This window comes from Elaeis guineensis, chromosome 5, assembly GCF_000442705.2.
Source record: "Elaeis guineensis isolate ETL-2024a chromosome 5, EG11, whole genome shotgun sequence".
NCBI lineage: Eukaryota > Viridiplantae > Streptophyta > Magnoliopsida > Arecales > Arecaceae > Elaeis > Elaeis guineensis.
The window spans coordinates 130,856,175-130,881,134 of NC_025997.2; the positions used below are offsets into that span (position 1 = coordinate 130,856,175).

Genomic DNA, 24,960 nt, shown 5'->3' on the forward strand with positions numbered 1-24,960 from the left:
ACCTGTTCGAGTGGCTGCAACTCATTCTGTAGGCAACTTGATGGAAAGTTGACCTACCACAAAATAACCCTGAGTTGCAGCCTAACAAGCAACTCAACTCCTTGTGCAATTTGAGTTGCAAGTATCAAGCTGGCTTCTAGCCCCCTAAGTATAGATCATGTGGCTGATCATTGTTTCTAATAATGGTTATTAATTTGCATACTCAAAAACAATTCTAAAATTGATGCTAATAAAATTTAAGCACATCTTATGAAATTTTAAAGCATGAAAATTCCACTTTAGAACTATCTAAAACAATGTAATACTTAGGAGGAAGACAAAAAAAAATTGAACGACAAAAATAGTACAAAAGTATAGTAAGTCACAATATGTAAGTTATTTTTTAGGACTTTGCTTCTAAGTTATAAATTTTTCTTAGGTTGTGTAAGGTTCGCTTACATGCGTTGATTCTATTGTTTATTGGCCTTCACATGCACATACATCATCCTCATTAAAGAATCCAATCTTGAGTTAATACGGCCAGCATGCAACAAAGTCAATGTTTTTTTAGACATGTTAACATTTTGATTGTTATTGGTCTTTTCTTTTGAAAATGCTGAAGTGTTTTTGATATGTAGTTCTGGAATTTTGTGAAACTGCAGAGGGTAGATACTTGGTGGAGTTCCGAGGAGGACAGAGACGATCAGCAGCACATTCACACCTCCGTCCCAATGAAGTAGCAGCATAGCGCAAAGCAGTGAGCTCCAACCCTCCGCAACTGAATGGAGTGAAAAACTTCACCAAAAATGCAAGCAGGCATGGCTGCTCCTTGACTTGACAAGAACCTCATTTCGGAGACGAGGACCAAACTCTTGTGAATCAAACATACCTCTTTCCTTCAAAGCGTTAGTGAGAAGCCGAACTGGAATTCTCTTCTCATACCTTTGTTTTTGTTAACTATGCCGCTGTTTCAAATGAAGTTCGTTCAACCGATCGATTGATCAGACAGGAGAATTCCCTGCTTTCGACTTTTCTTTTGTTAATCCCTCTTCCTCTGATTTTTTTTTTTTTTTGCTGCTGCTGGTTTTACTTGGACTAACAACCTTTGTACTTTTCTTTCGGCTTTCAGACTATATGTATGACTTCGCTTTCCCTTCTTTTCCTACTAACAGCTCCCTCATGCATTCGCATGAACCACTAGAAAATGGTGAGATCATGAGATTTTTAGCGAAAGAACCAACAACGAGCCTATCCTTAAGGAGGAGTAGCTTTCATTGAAATAGGGCTTCTTTGAAGATTGAGAAAAAATAGGACAATTATGCCACTATGAAGAAGTTTGGAGCAAACGTACCTAGGTCAGATTGCTCCTCTCCCCTTTTATATATAGCACATGCAGTAATTATTAAACACTCGGATCAGGACCTGCCTGAATGGGTGGAAGCTGGCAGCAGGGCTTGCTTAACTAGATACATGGAATTGGGATCTCTCTCGCATGCAAATCTTTCTATTGAGAAACCCTAGAAACTTGGATGTTCATTGGTAGGAGCGGCAGGATCAGGATGTAAATTGCAAAACATGATCATATATATGAAAGGACTTAGTTTTCACTATTATTTAGTGATTTGTCCAATGGCTAATTTCCATCATACGTTCCACTCATTGGCAAGATAATGAAATTATCCAGTATTATTGGTGTTTTTGATCATCTAAGCCACCCTAACACAGACACCATGCATACCACTTGATATTTTTAGTGATTTGTCTAATGGCTAGTATTCGTGATACATTCCATCGTGGGTAACACTATGAAATTAGCCATTATTATTGGTGTTCTTCATAATCAAACCACCCCAACGTGCAAACTATGCATACCACTTGCAAAAAATATCTTCAATTCAAGGCATAAAGCATGTATATTACTTCCATATTGCTTAGGATTGAGTATTGGATGCATGTATCCTACTATGTTGACCTTTTGGCTCGAATTTACACGGATAATCCATGGTCATGTGAGTAAATCCTCCATAGGAATCTCAAGTTGAGTATTTTTGCTCTGTATTATACTCTCATCCTCTTAAGCAAATTGTTTTGAGAGAAAGGGAGGGAGATCGACCAACACTGTAATTGCCCAAGGCCCGAAGCTTATATGCTCAGGGATGCACCGCCCAATAATCGACCCAAAACCCCCAAACAATTAGGTAAAGCCCCAAACTACTTTAGCAAGTCATTGTTGCCGCATCAATGTCTTGTGAAATTGAGTTTATATGGATGAAGCATCCGGGGATTAAGTGTAGGATCTTACCTTCAAGTTTAATTTGATGACCAAAATAACAATTGGTCAAAGAATTTTACTCTACCACAAGTGGTTTCCATAATAACCTAATTAGGGATGGCCCATCTCTCTTTTGTTAGGTCTTTCTCTACCTCTAACCTCTTTTTCTATATGGCTATGTATCACCAGTTCTTCTCATAACAACTCCAACTCCTCAAAACCCTTATTTTATTGCCATGTTGTGCCTCTTCATGTGATATGCCTCATGTAATAATCCCATGCCCGCTACTCAAGGCTTTTTTTTTTTAAAGCCTCATCTCGAGATAGGCAAAACATGCTAAGGAATGTGGAAATACGCATGCAAGGAATGTAGAAAAAACATTGTGAAACAACATGCTAAGGAATGTGGAAATACACATGCAAGCGACTAGCTCAACAAAAAATATCAAGCAACACAATAAGCGGCGGTGGCAAAGTAACATTCATCAAAAACAAAAAATTGATTATCAAATATAACATGCTCGCATTTTTTAAATCTCTATCCAAAACGAAAAAAGTTACTTTCATCGAATAAGAATGTTGGAACTATATTACATCAAAATACAAATTTTTTTGGTTCACTCTCCTTGTGTCAAATATTTCCCATTTTGAATGTAGTCTATGATGTTAATATTTATAATTTTGATCTTACAGAGTTGCAAAATAATTATGAAAGGGTACGAAGTGAAACAAAGTCCAACGTATCGAGACAAAAGACATGAATCAAATTTACCAGTGCATTGATATTGGAAAGACCAACACCTTCACCGGAAGCCAAAAAGATCTCCTTCTCCGATGGTGCATGATCTCCCAAATAATTTCGAATTTCATTTGGGCGGAAAAACCATAAAATCTTTACTCTCTTATGGCCCGATTGTTCCCATATCTTCAATATCTTTCCGATATAAGGCTCGGGCTCACCGTGCTTAAAAAGGTAAACACAATCATATAATGAGTAGTTCACATTATCAAATGTGAATGACTCATAGAATTGATAATCCCTTTTTGTAGCACCAATTCCTCTTTTTTTACCCCAATGAAATTGAATATCATCATTACTTTGATCCCCCGAATGAGCCATTGCCTGAATAGCTTCAGAACAAAGCAATTATGGCTCAAATTGGTCGTCTTTATGAGCCTAAAATAAAAAGAAAGATAAAAATGTCAATGACAAACAACAATTAGAAAGGATGAAGATATTAAATGGAAAAGTAGATTTATTAGTTCAAGGGAAGTTGAGAAAAAAAATGAGTGGTACAATGAGGCATTGTATAAATTTTTTTTGAAAGTCTTCGAAGAAAGCCTAGAAGACCTTGAAAAGGCCTAGCAAGCTGAAAAATGTTTGTTCAATGATCAAAAGAAATCAATAACATGTCATCCTATTGAGATAACTAAATTTTTAGGATATGAAATAGTAAATAAGCAATAATGAAATATAAGTTAAACAAAATGATCCCACTTAACTCTTCCAACAACATCTTATAAGAGGATACATCACATCTATCTTGTATGTATATATATGCTTGTAACTCCAAAAATAGAAATCGAGTCAATCATACCTAAAACTTCATATTCACCCAGTTTGACTTACAATGCGACTCTTGAGTGCACTTGAAGACATTTCCATTTGAATGGAAATATATGCCATGACAAATTAAATAGAGTAATTGAGTAGGGTATATGGAAGCATCAATAATTCCCAAAAGATTGACGATCTTACAAGACACATAAGAACACAGCTTATTGAAGCCTCCAATATGCAATAAAAACCCAGTAGCTTTTAACTGCATGCCCGCTAGAAATAAGCTATGTTCAAATAGCAAATAAAACAATGTTCCTCATATCACCCCAAATCACTCGATTCAGGGCATACTAAACCAAACTGACAGAGAACCAGAATGGTTCGCCCAATCGGCCTAGTAAATGGGCCGAAACCATTAAATATTGCCCACATAATATTTATTTCACTCGATCCGCTTGCTATCCCCCCCCGACCTCCCACATGCATTTCGAACCCTCCCCATGTAGATCCCCCTCCTCCGGCCCTTTCACCTCCGTCGCTTGATCCACTCATGATCAAGGATTTTGGTCCCTACGGGATATCCCGCAGGACACTGAGATAAGATACCATCCTATATGTCGAGACAAGACCGTCCCACCAACATCCCAATCGGGATGTCTTGGGACATCCTTTGTCCCAAGTGTCAGGACGGGACAGGATGGCGGCCCCATTCCATGAAAAAATCGGAACAACCCCACCCCACGAGATTTAAAATCTTGCTCGCAATCACCCCTTCTGCACCCTTGCGTCCTTCGAAGCCTTCGAACCCCCTAATCACGGATGCTTCCCTCCTCTGGCCTCTCTATCTCTCTCTCTTGCTCCCTATCCTTCCCCAACTATGGCCGTCGGACTTGGGAGGCTTATCTACGGATCAATCCATGCAAGTGAGTCCCCCGTTCTCTCTCTCCCCCCTCCCTCTCCTTCTTCCTCCCCATCTTCCTTTGTCGGTACTCCTCAAAACTGCATAGCACAGATCCGTACCATGCCGAAATGATCGCCAACCGATACCCCTCTCCCCCCAGTACCAGTTCAGCAAACCTTCAAATGAAACAACATTACCCCCTCTTGAAGATGCAAATAAGATCTTCCAAGTTAAGCTTTAATCTTGCAAATATATATATATATTAAAACGAAAGCATTAACCTTCATCCACCACGTGTGCATGTTTTTCGAAGGCCCTATCTGCCACGTGTCCACTATTTTTTTCTTTTGCATCCCGCCTCTCATCAGAAAGATAGGTTTGCTGATAAACTGCGATGATTGAGAGCAACAGGTAGAGAAGAAAGGCAGAGAAGGTACCATGACTTCGCGAATGATCGTGGGAGAGACGCCATCGCCCTCCTTGGATTGCTTAAACTCCCAGCAGAAGATTAAGGATGACATCCGCCGCCTCCGTCGCTACCGCTCCACCCTCAAGATCGTCGAGGATGCAGTCACCACCAACCCCTCCTCTACCGCCGACCCACCCCCCCTCCCCTGCCAATTGCAGGTCCCACTGTACCTCCTCCCCCTCCTCCCCGTCTATTCCGGGCAAAGCACCCTCCTCGCCCTCCAAGTACTCCCGCACGGAGAATGAGTGGATCTGGAGCTTTTCAGCGTTAAAATGAGCTAGAAGGGAGGAACACAGCATTGCTCATCGTCAACTGTCGGATCCCGACCAGATCTCAATTGGAGGGCTGAGATCGAAGGAAAAGAAAAGAGAGAGGAAGAGAAAGGGAGGACAAAGATAAAGAGAGAAGAGAGCAGCGAAGGGCTTCACTCGAGGCAGAGTGCAGAAATTATTTTTTCTTTTTTTAACTCGAGGAAGAGGAGAAGGGAGATGGGCAAGATGGGCTGGCACGGCGAGCTCGCTGAATGGTGGTTCTCACCGCCCATAGAATAGGTGAGGAAGGACAAGTGGGGATTAGAAGGCGTATTAATTAGCATAAGGCTATAAAAAATCCACAGTTTTGGATTCTTAATGATACCTTCTTATCGAAGGTTCTCTGGAAGCTGCGGTGGGCCCCACAAACTGGGGTGGGTCTAGGGGAGTAAAGAGACTAGTGTGGACGAGAATAGGATTCCCTTGCTGCTTGGCTTTGGCTTACTATTTTGTTAACCATGGTTAAGCAATGAGGATAAGACTTGAGGTGGCTAGAGTGAGTGGAACAGGTTTGTTTTGGTTTCTTCTATTTAGGTTGAGTACTTCTCCAATGCAATTAGTTTCTGATTTAACAAGATGTAGATCTCATCCAAATTAGGGTTCAAGACTAAGTCAATGTATCTCGTATTATTTTGCTAACTTGCTAGATCATTAAAGAATTCTATATCAGTGTGTTCAAATACAAACAGGTCTTTAAGGCCCTGCCAAGTCTTTCACTATCATTCCTTTTAACCTTTTCTTTTGACCTTCCTGAGAAGATAAACAAGAAGGTATTTTGTTTGCCGCTCTGCTGGGGTTGGCTGTTAACTTTCGTTGTGGTTTACTTAGGTTAAAATCTAGATTTGGTCGTTGCAGGAAACCCTCTGCATTCTTTCCATTCACGTAAATGTCCTTTTCTATGGAATCGTGATTTTTGTCATTACAGCCAACCTTAGTTCTGGTTTACTTAGGTTAAAATCTAGATTCAGCCGCTACAGGAAAGCCCTCTGCATTCTTTCTATTCACGTAAATGTCCTTTCCTATGGAATCGTGATTTTTGTCATTCTAGAATCGTGATCTTCTATTGGTTTAACATTGGCTACATTCTTGAGCATATTTATGCGTGCCCCAATGTCAAGATTAAGCTCTCAAAACCTCAGGGGAGTTAAGAAACCCCTCTAATGTCTCTCAATTGTTCTCCTTTCCCACAGATCTCTGAAAAAGATAATGAAATGAAAAAAAAAGAAGTGACAAAAAAAAAAGTTGATCATCCCACGCATTGAATAGGATTATAAGCTAGTATAATAAAATGTCAAAGGACAAACACGAGTAGCCTACACTCAACACAAGCTTAGCTCAAAAACAAGCATAACTACCTCATCTTGGCTTGAGCCTCAACTTAAGCTAGTAAGTGTAAGTCAAGCTTATGTAATTAATTTCAAGCTAAACTCCAACTTGCTTTGGTTAAGCTTGAAATGAGCATAAATTGATGCTTTTGATTGAGACTGATGTCACAATACAATGCCTAGGTTTATGTTCACCCCTTCGACGGCTTGGGACTTAGAAAAGGAGAACAAAGTGGGAAAGACAAATTTATCTAAGATGGAATGATATAGTTTAGAATCGAGAATGTATGTCAAAAGTTGATTGCTTTGAACTCGGAATAAGAATAGGCATTAGAAAACAATGTATGACTTTGGGAGGTGTGATTGCCCCTTTTCTTGAACCTTTAAGATAATAAGGTTGTATTTGGTGCATTTTCAGACAATCTTAATCTGAATTATCTAATAATCTGGATTACTGTAATCTACATAGATTGCCAGTAATGTTGATTACTATGTTTGGTACACACAAATGATGTTGCAGTAAAATTACTGAGAATCTTGATTGACATGTTTGGTATGACAATCAAATTACTAGTAATGTAGCATCAAATTCCTAAAATACACTTAAATCAAATTATTCATTTAGCATTTTAAATTATTTATTTAACTTTTTTAATGATGAAATTTATTTTCATACTTATTATTATTTTTATTACTTTTATTTTTATTTTTTTATTTTCTCCATTCCTTCTCCTTCCCCCGCACACCACACCTCGACACCCCCCCCCCCGCGGCACCCCGCCCGTCGCGCCTCCGACATCACCCCCCAATCGTCCATGCCTCCTCCGACCCTCCCGCACCACCCCCTGTCTCCACCCTATGTCAAACAGCCGCTACCGATGGTGGCGGTGTCGATGGCGACAAAGAATGGGGCGACGGATGAGATCACTCCGCCCAAGATTTTTCATACCGTGCCGAATCGGCCGGTACACCCCGTATCGTATCGGACCGACGGAGAACCGGCACAATTCGATCGGTAAATTTGAGACACGGGCGGTACGGAAGAAAAAAAAAGAAAAAGTGAGAAAGAGAGAGGAGAGAGAGGGAGGTGGGAACCGCCGGAGGCTGACGGTGGCCGGTTGCGGCCGTCGGGGGCTTCCGAGCCCCGTATCGCCCGATAGGGCTTTCAAGAGAGAGAAAGAGAGAGAGAGCTCGAAAGGGAGCGAGGGACCTACCGGACGGATGGCGCCTCTGTCGCGAAGGCCCCGATGGCCGACGAGCCGACGCCGACAGCCTGAGGGCGGTCGAGCGGACGAAGCCCCTCCACAGCTCCGCCCTCTTCTTTTTTAAAACAGACGACCATCTGTTTCGCTTTTTTTTTTTAAACTTATGAGGCAGCAACCTAGTTGCCAATTTAAGAGATTTTTTAAAAAAAATACAAAAATCATGAAGCCGGCAAACTATTTGTCGGCTTCACTTAAAACTAGATTTTTTTAAAAAATTTGCGTAACAGGGGCGACGCCCTTGTTTCACGCTTGCGGCGCCGCGCGCGTCGACTGCACCCTCCGACGACCACGGCGGCCAACCGGAGGCCGTCCGACGGCCCCGCCGGCTCCTTCCCCTCCCTCTTTTTCTTTCTTCCTCTTTCTCTCTCTCTATTTCTCTCTCTCTCTCTTTTCTTCTTTCGATTTGGATCCGCTTGCCTTCGTTGGTTCGGTACGGTACGAAATCATACCGAACCGTACTGCCGGCCGATCGATACGGCCAGCAGTACCGGTTCAGCATACCTTGGCTCCATCCCTTCCCCCCTCTTCAAATCCGGGTCCGCCCCCGAACTCCCACTGTGATAGATCTTCAAATCCCTACTCAGAAGCCTCCTCAGCAACAGAATCCAGCTCGCCGACGACTTCATCCCCTGTCCCTCCGACGATCCCAACTCGAACCCTAACCCCAACTCCTCCGACACCCTAAACCCCTCGCCCCTCCTCGCCGGCACCTCGATCCTCAGTTATGGACCTCCCGAATTAGCTGAAGAAGACTTGATCCCCTCCTCCCCGCCGCATGACCTTCTCCCCCTCCTCGAACTTGGCCAGGCACGCCGCACACTCCATGACCTCATCCCCATCCCCGTAGCCGATGGCAAAGAACAGAAAGATGGAAGAGGAGGAAGCGGCGGAGGAGGTTGAGGAGAAGGCCATCGGGGAGGAGAATGACAAAGGAGGGTGGTTTCGTCCAACTATTTCATTTCAGATTACCAAATATTTGGTAATCTAAATAACCATCCTTCTCTTAGGTAATCCAGATTACCTTCTGAGAGGCAATCTGGATTGCCAAGGCAATCCAGATTACAATCCAAAGAATGTACCAAACGCAGTAATCCGATGGGGCCTTTTTAAATTGCCAGCAATCTGGATAGATTGCCAACTACCAAACGCAACCTAAAAGCAAAGAGCTAAAAAGATAAAGAGTTAGCAACAAAGATTCTCTAAAGACTGCCATCTCACCTTTTTGGAGATTAGAAGAGAAAAGAATGGGAAAAATGAGAGGGAATGAAAATGACATTGTCAAAAGGGCTAGGTACAAGCTTGAGGGATTTCTTTGGGTCTTCTTCCCTTCCCTTCCCCTTCCATTGACCAAGAAAAGCCATTTGATCTTGTATCGAAGGGCTTAAGGGTTAGTGTGAATGTTTATTAAGTTATCCATTTGATATCCAATAGAATTTCAAGGTTTGTTGTACCAGTCGGTACCAATGCATACCATACATACCGTATTGGTACCAAACCAATATATAGTACAATCGTACTAAGTGTTGTTACTCCGAATCGACCCCCCTACTAGGCATAGCAACATAGTAATAGTCTGATACTAGTACAAGATCTAGTATCGAGAATGCAAACCTTATAATGGAAAAGAATTCTTGCTTGAGAGGAAAATTTTGGCTCCTAAAATTTCAATAGAATCAATATACTAGAAATCACCTTTTAAAAGGAATCAAAGATCCTGATCTTTGGAATTCTTTGATCTGCGACCGCCCTATTTGTGCCCATCTTTCTCATCGGCACTACCCATTCTCTCAAAGTTTAGTTGCATTGGAAATTATCTCAAGATAACCTCTCCAGCCATTGGAATAGGCCCTAAGTGTTTAGTGTAAATAAATTTGAAACTAGTAGATCTAAGGTCTAACAAAGTGCATGCTATTAAAAAAACTTAAAAAGTATTTGAAAGTAGATGTAAAATAATTAAAATAACTTTAGAACAAGCAAATAATAAATACATTAATTAAACTCAAGCTACAATACCCCATGGGCAATCCAAAATCAAGATGAGAAAGGTTAAAGGTTAACGACTAGCTGTAAAAACTTGTCAAATAATGCTAAGATGGATTCAAATATAATATGCATGAGTATTTGGGCATTCCTTTCACTTCAATTTATGTTCAAGGATGTACATGGGAAAGACCTGAGATCAATTGATGGAAGTTGTGAGAAAAAGAAGGAATAGCCTGAAATTACAAGAAAGATAGCCCTATATAGGAATTCTCAATGAATGAGGATCCATAAAACTAACCTGCAATAGTTTGGAAAAGGCTTTACATACATGATTATGGTTATTCAATTAGCCATACTAAGATGAGCACAAGCAAGCTGAACCTAACTCATACTCAAGCTCATTTATTTTTCAAGCTTAAAAACTTCGCTTATTTCAGCTCATTTACTAATCAAACAAGCAAATAAGGCTCACAAAAAGCTTGTCAATTTGATAGCCTTATGTAGTGTTCCTTGTATAAGGGTGAAAATGGATAGGATAATATCCATCCACATCTATTTTCATAAGTAAATCTATCCAAATACATAAACAAATTTGAGCATCCACCCAATATCCATATTCATCTCTATATTGTCAAAGAAAAATGAATATAGAAATGGATAAACAACTATCTAATTCATACCTAAATATGCGACTATGATTGTTGTTGGAAAGGGAACAGTTTCCCTCCAGAATGCCCAGATTGCATCTAAAAATTTTCTCTAATGTTCTACTTGTTTATGAATCAAATCCTTACCTGAATCGCAGCGAAACCAGGGATCAAATTCCAAATTATCTGATATAAACCTTCGCGGAGGCCTGGATATGCAGACCCTCTACTTCGCATGCACGTCAGACGCCGCAGGAAAGCAGGATGAACTCCAATCCAATTGACTTCGCAACTCAATTAATCGAGGGATGAGATGTGATAATATGACACCTCACACCAGCAGGTAGGATGCTCAAGAAGGATCCACGCCCAAGGAGAGGAGGCGGCAACAAAGGGAGAAATGTAGAAGATGAAGGACCTCTCTCTTCACACGCCTGTCCCTCTCTATTTATAGATGATTCTCATGACCCAATGAGAGGATGACTCTTTATTCAAATCTGATTTGAATTGGTCCAATACTCATGAAAGAAGAACTCCTACATGAGACATAATTGCCATCACTTATGACATCCACTTTGCACCCACTCCCATACCCACTTGGGACGCCCCAAATAAGCACCAAACCAATTTTTGATCATGCTTCATGAGTGGGTATTCCCAGTGCAAGTAGGAATATGCTATCCCATCCAAAACAAGTCTGATTCGAATCCGATTCGAAGCCGGTTCGAAACAATTTCGAAAGACTGTCAATCCTAAACTCTTTAGGATTTTTATACCAAGTCTAACTTGGATTTTGGACCTATTTAAGTCTAATTAATTCAGATCTAATCTGAAATTAATTAGTACTTAAATCCAATCTTTCATATGTTTCATGGATCATAGATAGAAATTGTTCATCTCCGGGATTGAACCTGAATCTCATATATAGTGCTAGCTAGACATAGTCAACTCTTCAATCCCGTTTGACCCATAACTCAATTCTCAATCAAGTTAGCTTATATGTTCAATCAAGTCAAGTACTTCCAGATTGGACATATAAACATAGGTCAATTTCTTCCTACTTTGTCTGATTTGTGTGCGTGACTCCATAGATTCAAACACTAAGCCGGTAGCACAAGAATCAATTCATGCACTAATCGAGATACCATCTAGCAATGATTCCCAACATCCAGATAGGTCGAATTATCGCAAAGAAATATTCCAAAATCCATACTCATGATTACCGTATAATTCATCCTTTTGACTCTGGATGCTCTAGGATGGTCTCAGATTCACTGTCAACCGAGATTGCTTCATCCACATTGTATTTCAACCTTTCAAATCCATCTCATGGATTACCCTGACCAAAACTTTACTAAATTAAAATACAGCGATACATCAACTTCAATAATCCAGAGAAGTCAATCCCATCTTGATCCACACACAGACTTCGCAAGTACTTGACTGTACCCAGTAGCCTTCCGTCACTACATTAAAAATCCAGGTAGTTCGGCACCAAAGCACAGTGAGTTGCTTGCAAGTCACTATGGTGATCTCAGGTCTGAAAGATATTTATACCCATTGTTTCGTGAGCAGCTCTTGACAGCAGAACGCTCAGCAGGTGAGTCACTTGTTCAGTGACGATGTACCCTTACATCTCATCTGTATGCCATACCAGTATCACCACACTCCTTGGTTAAGAGGACAACCAACCCATATGGCACACAACGACCTTCACTCAATAAATATCATCGTCCCGTAATAACGTATCATTTGGTCGCGAACTTGTTTAAGAACTATACGATAAATCTTCTCTTTATCGTACACTAGCATAGTTCTAGGAACTTCATCACAGTACAAGAGTTCAAAGAAGATGTCATTTTGTGATGAAAAAATATCAAAATAACTATTATTCAATAATCAATAATTCATATACAAGGATGAACTCAATCGTCACATGATTGATTTTAGGACACAATTCTCAACAATTGTAACCCTGTTTAATCTTATATAGCATTCATGAACTTTTAAGAGATGGATGACCATATTAACATGTTATTAACTTAATTTACCTTCTACTTAGTGATATCTTTGATTTGATGGTCATAAAAATTAACTATCTAATTCATGGTCTGTCATACCGTCCCATACCACCTAGCACCAAGGTTGTTAAGGGCGCCAGCCACCCTCAAGGCGCTAGACCCTGTCTAGCGCTTGAGGCGCTAGGCGCTGAAAAAGCGAGCGCCTGATTGAAGTCAGATGCCAATTTTTTAGAAAAAATAAAAAAATATATAGTCTATTCTGAAACTATAAGTCTTCATTACAGCCTATTGTTCGAATGATCTAATCCAAAACTAAAAGTCATCATCAGATTTTTTTTGTCTAAACACCATATCCAAAAGGCAAAAACTTTTTTGAGTTTTTTGTTTTCTCTGTTACTTACACAGGGCAGCCTACTGTTCTATTCTAAAAGTCTAAAACTAAAAGTCTTCATCAGATTATATGCCTAAGTTGTCATAATGATCATCTCCCCCATCATCGGATAGGTCATTCTCTACGTTCTTCTCAATCTCTTCTTCTGAACTAGAACCAATCTCTTCATGATTTAAGTTTAGTGGCTCTAAATGTGAAGTTGAAGCTGCTGCTGATCTTGATCTTGCTTGCAATCTAATATTTTTTCTTCCTTGTCCAACACCTGCTGCCCTAGCTACCGCACCCCATGTCAAGTCATCATCATTACCAAACATCAAATCGCCCTGTTAAATTGGAAATTGAACAGCCAGGAAAACAAAACCAATTTTAATTGAGCGCCAAAGGCGAGCACCTTGCGCCTCGCTCCAGGCGAGCGCCTAGGCGGCAGAGGCACTCGCCTGGCTAAAGAAGCCTCGCCTGGAGGAGGCTAAGGCGCTTTCAGCCAAGGATGCCTCGCCTGAGCACCTTAATAACATTGCCTAGCACGAGGCGTACGACACCGGTCTCATACCATGCCGACACTGAATATAATGTCCCATACCGTACTGACCACATACAGACACTGTAATATGATGATATCGGTACGGGGTCCAATACTGAAATAATGAATTTTGATCTAATTTATATTCATACTTTCTGTACATACTTTGAATCTGTATCCCTTTAAAACAAATATGGATATAAATTTTTGCATCTGATTAGTATCTGTACTCACGTTGATATTCACCAAATGCAAATATGGATATATGATATTAGATCCACATCTGATCCATTTTCAGCCCTAATCTTGCATGCCACATACATCTTATGTCAAATAATCATGTCAATTATACAAGCAAATGTAGCATATCAGAATCATACATTAGAAATGGCACATTACCCACAAATCTGGCCACATTCAAAACTTATAATGTCCAATAAACTATTTTGCACCCTCTCTTTTTTATGTATTTTAATAGCACACAAAGGTAAATGCTGCAGTAATGTCCCAATAGTATCATATTTGTAAATTGGTTTATATGTTCTATTGTCTCTTCAATATGAACCAAGCTGCGAAAGCTAGGGCATGTTTGGTTACTTGTAAGTGGGCATCCAAAGTCACTTCAAGTATGTAGGAAGTGACATGTGGCTTTTGGTTTTCTTGAAGTAGCCTAAAGTCACTTCCCTCTCGAAGAAGAACTAGTCTCAAGAATGCCCGAAGTGCCTTTGGTGCCAGGGCATTGAAGGCACTCTGGCAAAGTGAGTTTTGTCCCAGGCAATCAAATACATACCTAAAGAAACTACATGATGAGAGGCATAAGTAATCCAAGTCCTCCAAGTCATCTAGGTGACATCGTAAGATCATTAAGGCAAATAGGGAGGACCTCCAAATGCCTAAATGAGTAAGTTCTCTTTGAATTGCTTAGGCAAAGTCGAGGCCAGATTGTTTGCATCTTCATGCTCATATCAGAACAATATTCACTCAAGAACTTCAATCCTTAATCCACGCATGATCATACACCAATGTGTTGGATGATGAAAGTAATATCAATTATCAAGCATCCTAAGTATTTACATATAGCAATAGACAATCTAATCCCATTAAGGCTGGCACATGCCCAACAAATATGCAAGTCTCTAACCACAATATGACTACCTTCTTCAAATTAATTTCAAGTGGCAAGTGTTGCATCCTTTTTAGTGTTGGCATGCAAAGATGTATTAATTTGGAGCTATTGCATATGCGTCTAGGTCACTCAAGAATCTGCAGATCAACTAATTTTGTATCACCAACTAAGGCTAGCTTAAAGGAACTAAGCAAAGACAATAAAACCTTCCTCATTGACATTTATATACACCAAAATAGCACTAAACTATTTTACAAACATACATAAAAGCACCTAAAGGTGCCTTCAAAGTTGTCAAAGATGGCCTAAACAAGAAATATCAAGGTCCGTATCTAGCTAACTTGACTCATTTAAATGCAAACATGGAAGCTACTAATTTAGAGGGCATGAAGGCACAAACAAGGCCATGTTCATCAACATGGCATCGAGTACATTGAGTAAATAAAATAGTAAAGTAGCATTACTAATACATTAGCTTCCATATGAGCAAAATTTGGATTGTTGACTTATAAGCTAGTTATACATCCCCTTGTATTTACACCATAATTTTGAGGTCATTTATGTTATTAAAGTGTAAACATCAAGATTTGCCATATTGGTTGGTGTCGTACCATACCGAAATGCAGTCTCGTACCATACTGATACTCGATATGCCTCACAGTCTCATTCCATACCGACACTCAATACGCCACACCTTCTCATACCATCTTGATGCTCGGTATGTCTCGTCATCTCGTACCATACCGTATACCGATACTGTAATAGGATGGTACCAACATGGCATCCAATACCGAGACGATAAGCCTTGGTAAGCATAATTTCAAAACATTAGCTTCTATCATAGGTTATTTGAAACTATTCAATGCATGTAAAAAGCAACGACCCACGAATACCTTGAAATATTTGTGAACCTAGATTTTGGTCTACCGATTCACAACAAAGTTTGTTTATTAAACACATGTACACTAGTATAAAGTACTTGAATTGATTGAATGAATTTGAAATTGATCGACATATCTCAACATGCAAATAGCAATGTTCTATCAAATCATGTATCATCTTGTCAGAATGCCAGTGCTTACCATCAATTGGCAAACTATGGATGGCATGATCATAAAATTAATTAAGTAAACCTAGCCCTCATCCAAACTCGTAATATGACAAATAACATAACTGAATAAAATCCTTCACCCCAAAAAAGAAAATAAAATAACTTTCTTCACTTGATCAAACGTATATATCATTATGTAATCATTTTTCTCATAGCATTCTTGTCATAGGTTTGAGCCAGTCAAATGAGAGAACATCACCATTAGATGCAACTCTAATCTAACATGCTAATTATGTCTGTCAAGATGATTTGAGAAAAATATCTAAAAAGAAATTAAACTAGCAATATGCAAGGATTGAAATGCTTGGCAACCAACAAATCGTGCAAATGATGTTCGACAGATGTGAAATACATGTACGATAAATTTTTAAAAAAAAAGTGACAAAAAACAAGAAATTCTATTAGACAATGTAGATATGAAAATGGAAATGAATAGGCAAGTTAAAGAACAAAAAAGGGGTAGAACTAAGATTAGTTCACTAAAGTTGATGAGGAAGAATGAACGACTTCACCTGTGAGGGAGCACATGCCTAAGTTCTAAGATCCTACTTCGACAAGTTTGATACATCTAGAGGGGCTCCATGCATACACTGAACCATTTAATTGGAATGTAGGTTCAAGTGAAACAAAAATAAAGAGTCAAATGGTAAGATGACAATAACTAAGATTGAGAATCAATAGTCAAAGAATAAAAGAGTCATGATTCACGGTCATTTTAACTTGATTAATTCCCCTCTCTGCCAAGCTAATCCTTGGAGTATGAAAGAAAGTAAGGTTTCGAGTTGTACTTAATTGGATGATCCAAACATTTGTGTGAATACATGCAAATTATTGCTTAAAACCCAACTAAAGCAACTATTTTTGTTTGCTTTGCACATTTTGGCTGAAAATCAATTATTTCTAATAAAATGGGAAAAAAGTTTCCTACAAAACATGCAAACCAATCCTTATAAATCTAACATAAAGGAACATGACCCCCAAGCTTCTGCCATAATCGGACGTAGAGCACCATGAAATGTGTTTCCTTTGCATTTTCGATCTTGGAAAGCTAAAATTTCAATAGCTTCAGCTTACAATATACCTTCCATATCCCAAGATTCCCAACATTCTAAACAGTTTCACTCCAACCAAAATACAAGGTTGCTTTGATGAATCAACCGGAGAAGCACCTAAACAATGTAGGTCATACAATTCTACACCTATAGCCAGTGCTATAAACAAAATACCCTTTTTTTGTCATATCTTGAACTAGATCAAAAGTACTGCATGTAAGAGTGCATCACATACTTCACTTATTTAAAGCATCCCTGACTTTAAAAAAATCATGTTTTATTTCCTTGAAAAAACAATGGAACGATCAAAAGTAATTACAAGCACTTTACTCTAAGGGCAGTAAAATCACATGATTAATGGAAAATTTAAGTTCTGATTCCAAAAAACACATTTTTCTTTCCACTTAACACCAAGTATCCCATGAATCTGCAAGATGAACATTTCCCCTATTAGCCTACAAATCCTTGACCATATACCATGCTGAACAGAATCGCATGCCTTGTGCTGCAACAAGAAAACCATGCAGAACTGTATTTCCTCGACTCAAACACCTTTCTTATTACCACAAAACATATGGAAGGAAAAAAGTCACACCATTGACCTACAACTCTAAGCCCAACCAATAAGACATCAAAAGGCAGCAAGCAAAGAACATGACTTAGAAAACAAACCAAGTACTATCAAAAAAGATCAAATCAAGAAAATCAATATAAAATGACCAAGTGCTCCGGGAAACGCATAAAACAAACCCTAATACCACCTGGCAAGAACATGAAAATGAAAACAAAGGGAGATGATAATTATTTTCCAGCCCTAAAACCTGTCCACTGCATCAATATACAGCAAATATGAAATGATTTATGGGGGGAAAAAGCAGCTCAGAAGAACAGCGATTCAAATATCCATTGCAGCAAATCCAAAAACAAGCCCCAATGCCAGTAAGCAAAAACAAGAACAAGAAAGATATAATATTACGAATTTTCTGCACCAGAATACCACGAATACCAAATATAGTTCAAGAAAAGAAAAGGGAAAGAAAGAAACCCTAGAAGCAACAATGTGGATTATATACCCTTCCGGAGGATAGACGGAACCATCTCCAGGAAAATCACTCCAGGACGAACGGAAAGCACAATGCAGCACATGTTATCTTCCTGAAAAAGAGAGAGAGCCATGGAGATAGAAAACAAAGGAACATCAGGGTTTCTTTCCACGGAAAAAAGATTGGGAAAAACCCAATGTAGAGATTAGGTGAAGGGAACAGAGGGTGGGAGAACTCACTACCACAAGAACAGAGATGGAGAAAGAGAGACCGCGAGAGTTTGTGCACGGCTTCGATTGAGCGGAAGGACGGAGAAAGACGACGAGAGAGAGGTGGACGATGGGACCGGGGACATCGGAACCCTCGTCGCCGTTCAAAAACTCGGAGTGTGGGAGCGGAAGAGTTGCAGGTGAAAAGTTGGGCCCACCTACCTTTTTATAGAAGGCGATAAAGGAGCGGGGCTCAAGTCATCTACCTTTTTTGATATCTATTTCAGCCGATATAACGGTCTGTATCAGTGCCGGCATCGTTTAAAATCTCGGACGTTATAACAGAGGCGGCGGCAGCGCTGCTCCGAACCGGGTTGTATCTTTGGCGCGAAAGAATGAGTCATGTTTTTTGCGACGTTAAGATCACATTTTACACAGATTTTAAAATATAATAAATTTTTTAATCTATAACACAGACCACGAAGCTGATATCATAGTTTGAAATATATGTAAAAAAAAAATCATTTGATGATTAATACCACAAAAAAAGATCAATCGTTCATTCTAAAGATACAATCCAAATCCTAGGAGATCTCATCTACTTCATAACTTCTCAAATCTTGCAAGAAGCCAGCAAGATGGCTGATCGCATTGCTGGGAGAGCAGTGGTGTCCACTCCACAAAGCTTCATTTGGCAAGATAATGAAACTCTTCCTAGCTATCTCTATAATTTATGTCGATGTTATTGGATGTTGTTATTTATAAGGCCTTGGCTCTCTTCCTTGGAAAAAATGAAAAAATAAATGAAATCCGATGGAAAGATGGAAGGATGATTTGAAAATAAGGTATATTTGTATCTTCCTTAGATTTTAAATTTTGAAGACTTCCCTTTTAAATGTATCCTAAAAAGGAAAAGAAAATAATATAACACAGAGATAGATTAACTGAGATTCTCTCACATGCTATAGAGCTTGGTGTCTGATTGATTGCAGTAATAAAGCTATAATAATAAAAAAATAGTAATGTTATATTATTAGTATTATAATAACCTATTATAAATTTATAATATAGAGGGAGGATATTATTTGACATTTTTGCTATTCCTGGACGGTATGTATAATAATCTTTTAAACTTTTTCTAAACAGCTTGTAGCACCTAAAAACTTTAAATAATTGTTTGAAGAATGATATACCATACTAACATTTATTTTTGAATAATTACTTGAGAGCATGCAAGATGGTTGAAAAAACACTCATTATAATTATTATAAATTTATAATTATCGGGAATGGTAGTTGTTATATAGACAACGAAATTTTTTGATCTCAGGTATTTACCGATCTACCTCTTCGATTATCTATAGATAACTTTCTTAATTTTGATTATTTACCAAAATTATTTTTTGGTCATTTACCAACTACTGATAAACTAAGGGTTTGGCTCCGATGAAATTTTTCAGACCATTTTCTTTATTCATGCGGATATGGGACAATATGTTCGTCATCTTGGATAGAATAATTATCCACGATGGTTATCCCATCATGGATGTAGTAACTATTTACATTTTAGGCCTATTAATGCCATAACTATATTTGAAAGATTCAGCATAATAACCAACAAATTCTTCTCTATATAAAGAGAAAAAAAAAAATTTAGATAACCATCAAGATGGTACGGATCGTTAGTTCTACGTCCTCACGTTTGGAGTTCAATTTTATGATAGTGGCTTAGCTTTAATTATTATCGCAATGCATCCGATATTTTCTAATGGAATGAGGGTCCTCATGATTCCTTCTCACTCTTTTTTTTTATATCAAAAAAAAATTTACATAAATTTTTTTTGTTCAAAAATTATTATTATTATTATTTTTTACTATTTTCTGTGTTTCATCTAATTTAAATGTTGAAGAGTTCTTCGTGAGACAACCTAAGGTACGTAAATTTGTACGTTTCCGTGATTTTTTTCGCCTCATCTTTCAACCGACCTCCAGCTTGGCTGTCTCCCAATCAATGCCATCTGAAGCTCAACAGCAACAGTAGTATAACTGATGTCCCGGTCACCCAAGACACACATCTGCTCGCTCCTGACACTAACGGAAGTTTTCTAAACCAGCCACTTTCCCTCGCCCTGTCCACTTCCCCTCACCGGCTCCTACACATCCTCTCAATTATGGAATCTAAGATGCGCACCAATGTACATAAACATATTCAATAGTACAATACAAAATACCAATGATATTTGTAAACAGTATTAGATATACAAATTAAGGTTTTTGTTATAAAATATTCAACTGGTTCTCTTGAATTAGTAATTAATTTGGAGAAACCATGACAGCCAAGATTTTATCTCACTTCTTACAAAATCCACTGAAATCTTTTAGAAATCTCAAATATGCTCGGTTGATTTTCAAATTTTAAAAATCTTAGGAGAGGGACCTCTAATTTGATTTTTTTTTTCCTTATTTAAGATTAGAAGGGCCTAATGTTTACCTACCATATTCGCAATCCACTCCTCGAGTGCCGATACCAACCAGAATCGGACCCTGCCCCCTTGCCTAAGTAGCAAGGCAAAATAGCACATGATCTATGCTACTAGTGATTTATAATCGACAAGTGCGCAGTTTATAGTGACCTATGTTTTAAAGAATTATAATAAGATCGATGCCAAAAAGAACAGAGAGAGAGAGTTAGCAGGCATAATCAACCACTGGCACCTTGGTAGAGAAACCAGATTTAATTTAATGAGAATCGGCAGATCACTAGACCAACTGAAATATTTTAATGAGAGCATTTTACAACTACTAATTACAGTGTGCATAATGCATTATTTCATAAAAAAGAAAAAAGAAAAAATAAGAGAAGAGATTTCTAGGACAGGTCATTTGCAAGGAATTTAAATTTATTTTCACCAACATTCATATATAATAGCACGATGGAAATTATGACAAGTTGGGAAAGATTGGGTGAGTACAGCCCTGTTCAAAAATGCACCTGTTTTAGGAAACGGGCAACCGAACACTTCCTTGATTGTCGCCTTTTTTCTTCACCAAGGAGACCCAATCTCCATTATGTGCTGCAACCGAATGCCAAATAAAGCCATAGCAGTTGTTTTGGTGAAAGGATTAGATCGTGGGTGAGTAGCATGAGTCCTAAATTTTCAATGTACGATCGTCATGTCATTTATCTTTATAGTATGTCTTTATATCATGCTAAAAAATAATTATTCTTATGATAAATAAGAGCTGTCGGTCTCCGAGATGGATGATTTGATGGACGATTCATGAAAATGTGGGACTCAACAGTACAAAAGTTGCAGTATAGAGAATCTGAACTCCCAGCGAAATCCAGGAGAAACATGTGGGCTGCCTCAAATTTATACTTAATACTTTTGGGTACATGTTGGAATTGAAGGTTGAGCCGGATATCCCAGTCAGGTTGCGGAGGTCCCTTCGATCCTCGCCGATGGAACAAAGGCTGCTTGAGAGGGTGGAACAAAGGCTGGCATTGCAAGGGTTGTTACAGCCATCTGGAGGCCCCGTGTCGTATTATGGGTATACGAAGGATAGGTTCTTAAAAAGGACACATATCATGTGTCATTCATAAGCATGGGTATTTAAGTGATTGTTTAATAAAGTGTATGATGGCTGTTGAATGACCTTGTCCTCGCATCTAGTCAGAACAAAATTTTTCAAAGTTCCAATTGTTGTGTCGATTCAAGGTGCTTTATTTTGTAAATGGTGACATGATCAATTAAAGTCATGATTTTACCATCTTTTTCTTTTCTGTGATGAGTGTTGAGTTCATTTTTTCAATGTTCAGTCGTCCATGCGTTGTTACAGCACTTCCTTTCCCATGTGAAGACAAAAGCGTTGGTGAACCGATGACAAAAAGAATTATGACCTTGAAACGGCGTCTATTCAGCCCATGGTATCTGTGTTTCCCATTACAAAGGGTCTCGCCTGGTGCAGTTGACGATCAAGCACGTTACTTGAGCTTATCATTTTACAATAACGAAAATTATGCATTAACACCAACATTTGCTGTGATGTTCTCTCTCTCTCATGATTTTTAATTAAAAGTTGAGTTTTCTGCTCATCCCACCAACTACCCAAAAAAAGTTTTGCTTGTTCTAGACTCCAATATGGTACAATTGAACATCATGTGGCCCATTCCAATATAAATCTGTCTTAGGCCATTGAGTACAAGCAAAGAACTACAGGATTACAGATGATAAGAACGCATCATGTTTATTGAAGCCCATGGCCAGGCCACTTTGCTCCACAAGTTATTTGTCTTGTTAATATTTTCTACTGCAAAACAAACACAAAACTGTCAGAAGTTTTCTGGTTTCTTTTAGTGCTGTCTGCAGGCAATACTTGTTTCCCTCTGTCATAATATGTACAAGGTCGGCACCATCAAATTGACATACCAACATCATCCCATACGACCCTTTACCGGTTTTTTGTTCCACTTTCTTCCCATGAACTTACGTCTTAGGATTTCAGGATACTGAAACATTATTTAGATACCTTGATGACCTGATGGCATGATTTTTTGAGTCCGGGCTGGCTAGCATTGACGCTTGTCTTTAATGTTTAAAATAATAAAATATTCTAATATCCATATTAGGCTGCATGTAATGAAAAAATTTAATTATAATTGAAGAACGATAGCTAATTATGAGTGATTAGCAGGACATCTGATGAAGCCAATATAACAGTGTATTGCCAACCAGAGGAGAGAAGTAAAAAGGCCTATTGAACAACGATTGGTCTATTCTACAGGACGAGCAGCATGTCATCCTTGAGACTTAGAATGCATGAGCTCAAACTTGTGAGGAACCTTTGGACATAACATGATTGAACCACTTGCAAGAACAAAGAGGATCCACTGTTCGATGACAACTGAGAAATGAATATTTAACATGTGCAACAGTGATAACTGGAAGTTGCCAGGTTCTTGCTCATCCTTTTCTAGAATGTCAGATTTCTTGTTCGTCTAAGATTTTGGACTGCTTGCATGACAGGTACTTCAGACCTATAGCCAGCCGACTTGGTTAGTTATGATAACCACATCAGCAGCAATATAAAATTGTTAACTAGCTATCCGTTACATCAATAATCCATTTATGATTCAAGATATGATTTACCTGGTCATAAGAGGAGTTTTATATGATTTGAGTAGCTATAGGTTGCAGTCATATCTTTTGACAACCAGTGCACTCTGAATTACAATAACCAATCGAATCAGAGGCTATATAATAATTCATACGCTATTATACTCCTGCACCATGTGTTCCACTCAAAAATACATCATCATATATTTTTGAGCATATAGTGTTAGGTTGTAGTCTTCTTCAAATATCTATTCTATTATTAAAAGCAAACTTCTGAGCCGTGCATGAAGATCCTCTTTAGAGATTTGTATGCCTTCATGGCACGCGGCATGCTTTAGTAATATAGATTTCCTAGATTGTTAAGTTTTGTATTTCAAGTTAATCAGCTTCTTGAGGGAAGATTTGATGATATTATGACATATATTTTTTCAATGTTCCAGTTATTTGTCCCCCAAATTATCCTGCTTTTCTTTGAAAAAAAATTTTGTGAACTTTTTTTTTTCCTGACGAGCCGATGCAGAATTCAGTTTTTCCAATGATTGAATTCAACCCATGAACATACTGTACTTTTATATTAAGAACGACAAACAGTATCAAACCAATAACTCCCAAGATTTCTCTCTGAAAGTACATTCTCAATTATATTCATCTGTCACCCATCTGAAAGATTTTTCACCTTGTTGCAGAAAAGAGCATTTCACCAAATTAAGGAACAGATAAAACTAGATAGTATTCTATTGGTGGGAGTTAGTGAGTGGTGACGAGGGAGTGTGTGGAAACTGGATGAGAGCCCCAACCAACCATGCCACTATTAAGATAAAAAAATCACCAAACCAATGAATATATAATATCCTAAGTCACACTCAGCATGGATCCTCTGTGGCGTGCGGATTACACCACAGAGTACTATCCAATGTCCATGATGGTTATCAAAGAATGGACGGCTATCAAATAAAATAATTTTATACATAATGTGTCATTGTTGGTGGAGCACTGTATAATTTACTTTATCATATAATTTATGTGCTATATTGGAGGATAATTTTAGTCGATTTATCGGATATCCAATCCAATTGAAATCTGATGAAGATATAAATTTCAGAAAAAATATCCGAAGTGGATTCGGATATAAATAGTGATATGATCAAACTCAATCCAATATTATTTTAATATATATTTTGTAAAAAAATTATAATAATTTTATATTATTTATATATATCCAATCCGATCAACCTCTCTTATCTATCCGATTTGATCCCATCCGTATTTCTATTTGATGCGATCCGAGATGTATCTAGAGTAGATATAAATATGAGATTTTTATTTATAGAGTGGATATGAATAGGATATGGGTATGGACCGATCCAATCCGATAAATTGCTATCTTTAGCGCTGCATAAGGTCCTGATTAATAGCTAGAAAGCTTCTAAGCATTAGATATAACTAGCTAGAAAGCTACTGCACATGGGATTGGGCTCTTTCCAGTTCATTCTTCCACAGGACCTGGTTAGTCTGGCGTCACCCTTGCTGACTTATTTTACCTAGCCTCCCCAAAAAACAACTGGATTCACGTCATCCAACCTCGACCCTCCTCTTTTTAAACAAGCAGAAGCCCCTCTTACGCACCATTTCTTTCAGCCAACCACTCCTTCCTTCCA

At 38.5% G+C, this 24,960-nt stretch overlaps 1 protein-coding gene across 4 annotated transcripts in view; it reads right to left on the reverse strand.

The window, feature by feature from the left end:
• Positions 1-18,398, reverse strand: part of LOC105046357 (protein ANTI-SILENCING 1) — a 32,759-nt gene extending 14,361 nt beyond the window's left edge. For 3 of the 4 annotated variants that reach the window (XM_073258613.1, XM_010924923.4, XM_019850418.3), the window contains exons 1-3: positions 18,217-18,398; positions 18,008-18,089; positions 3,024-3,428 (exon numbers count right to left, since the gene is read on the reverse strand). In XM_073258613.1, coding sequence (XP_073114714.1) covers positions 3,024-3,371 — 348 coding nt within the window. In that variant the 5' untranslated portion in view covers positions 3,372-3,428; positions 18,008-18,089; positions 18,217-18,398. The remainder of the gene's footprint in view (positions 1-3,023; positions 3,429-18,007; positions 18,090-18,216) is intronic. The other variant, XM_073258612.1, reaches the window with a different exon arrangement.
• Between the last annotated feature and the right edge of the window lie 6,562 nt (positions 18,399-24,960).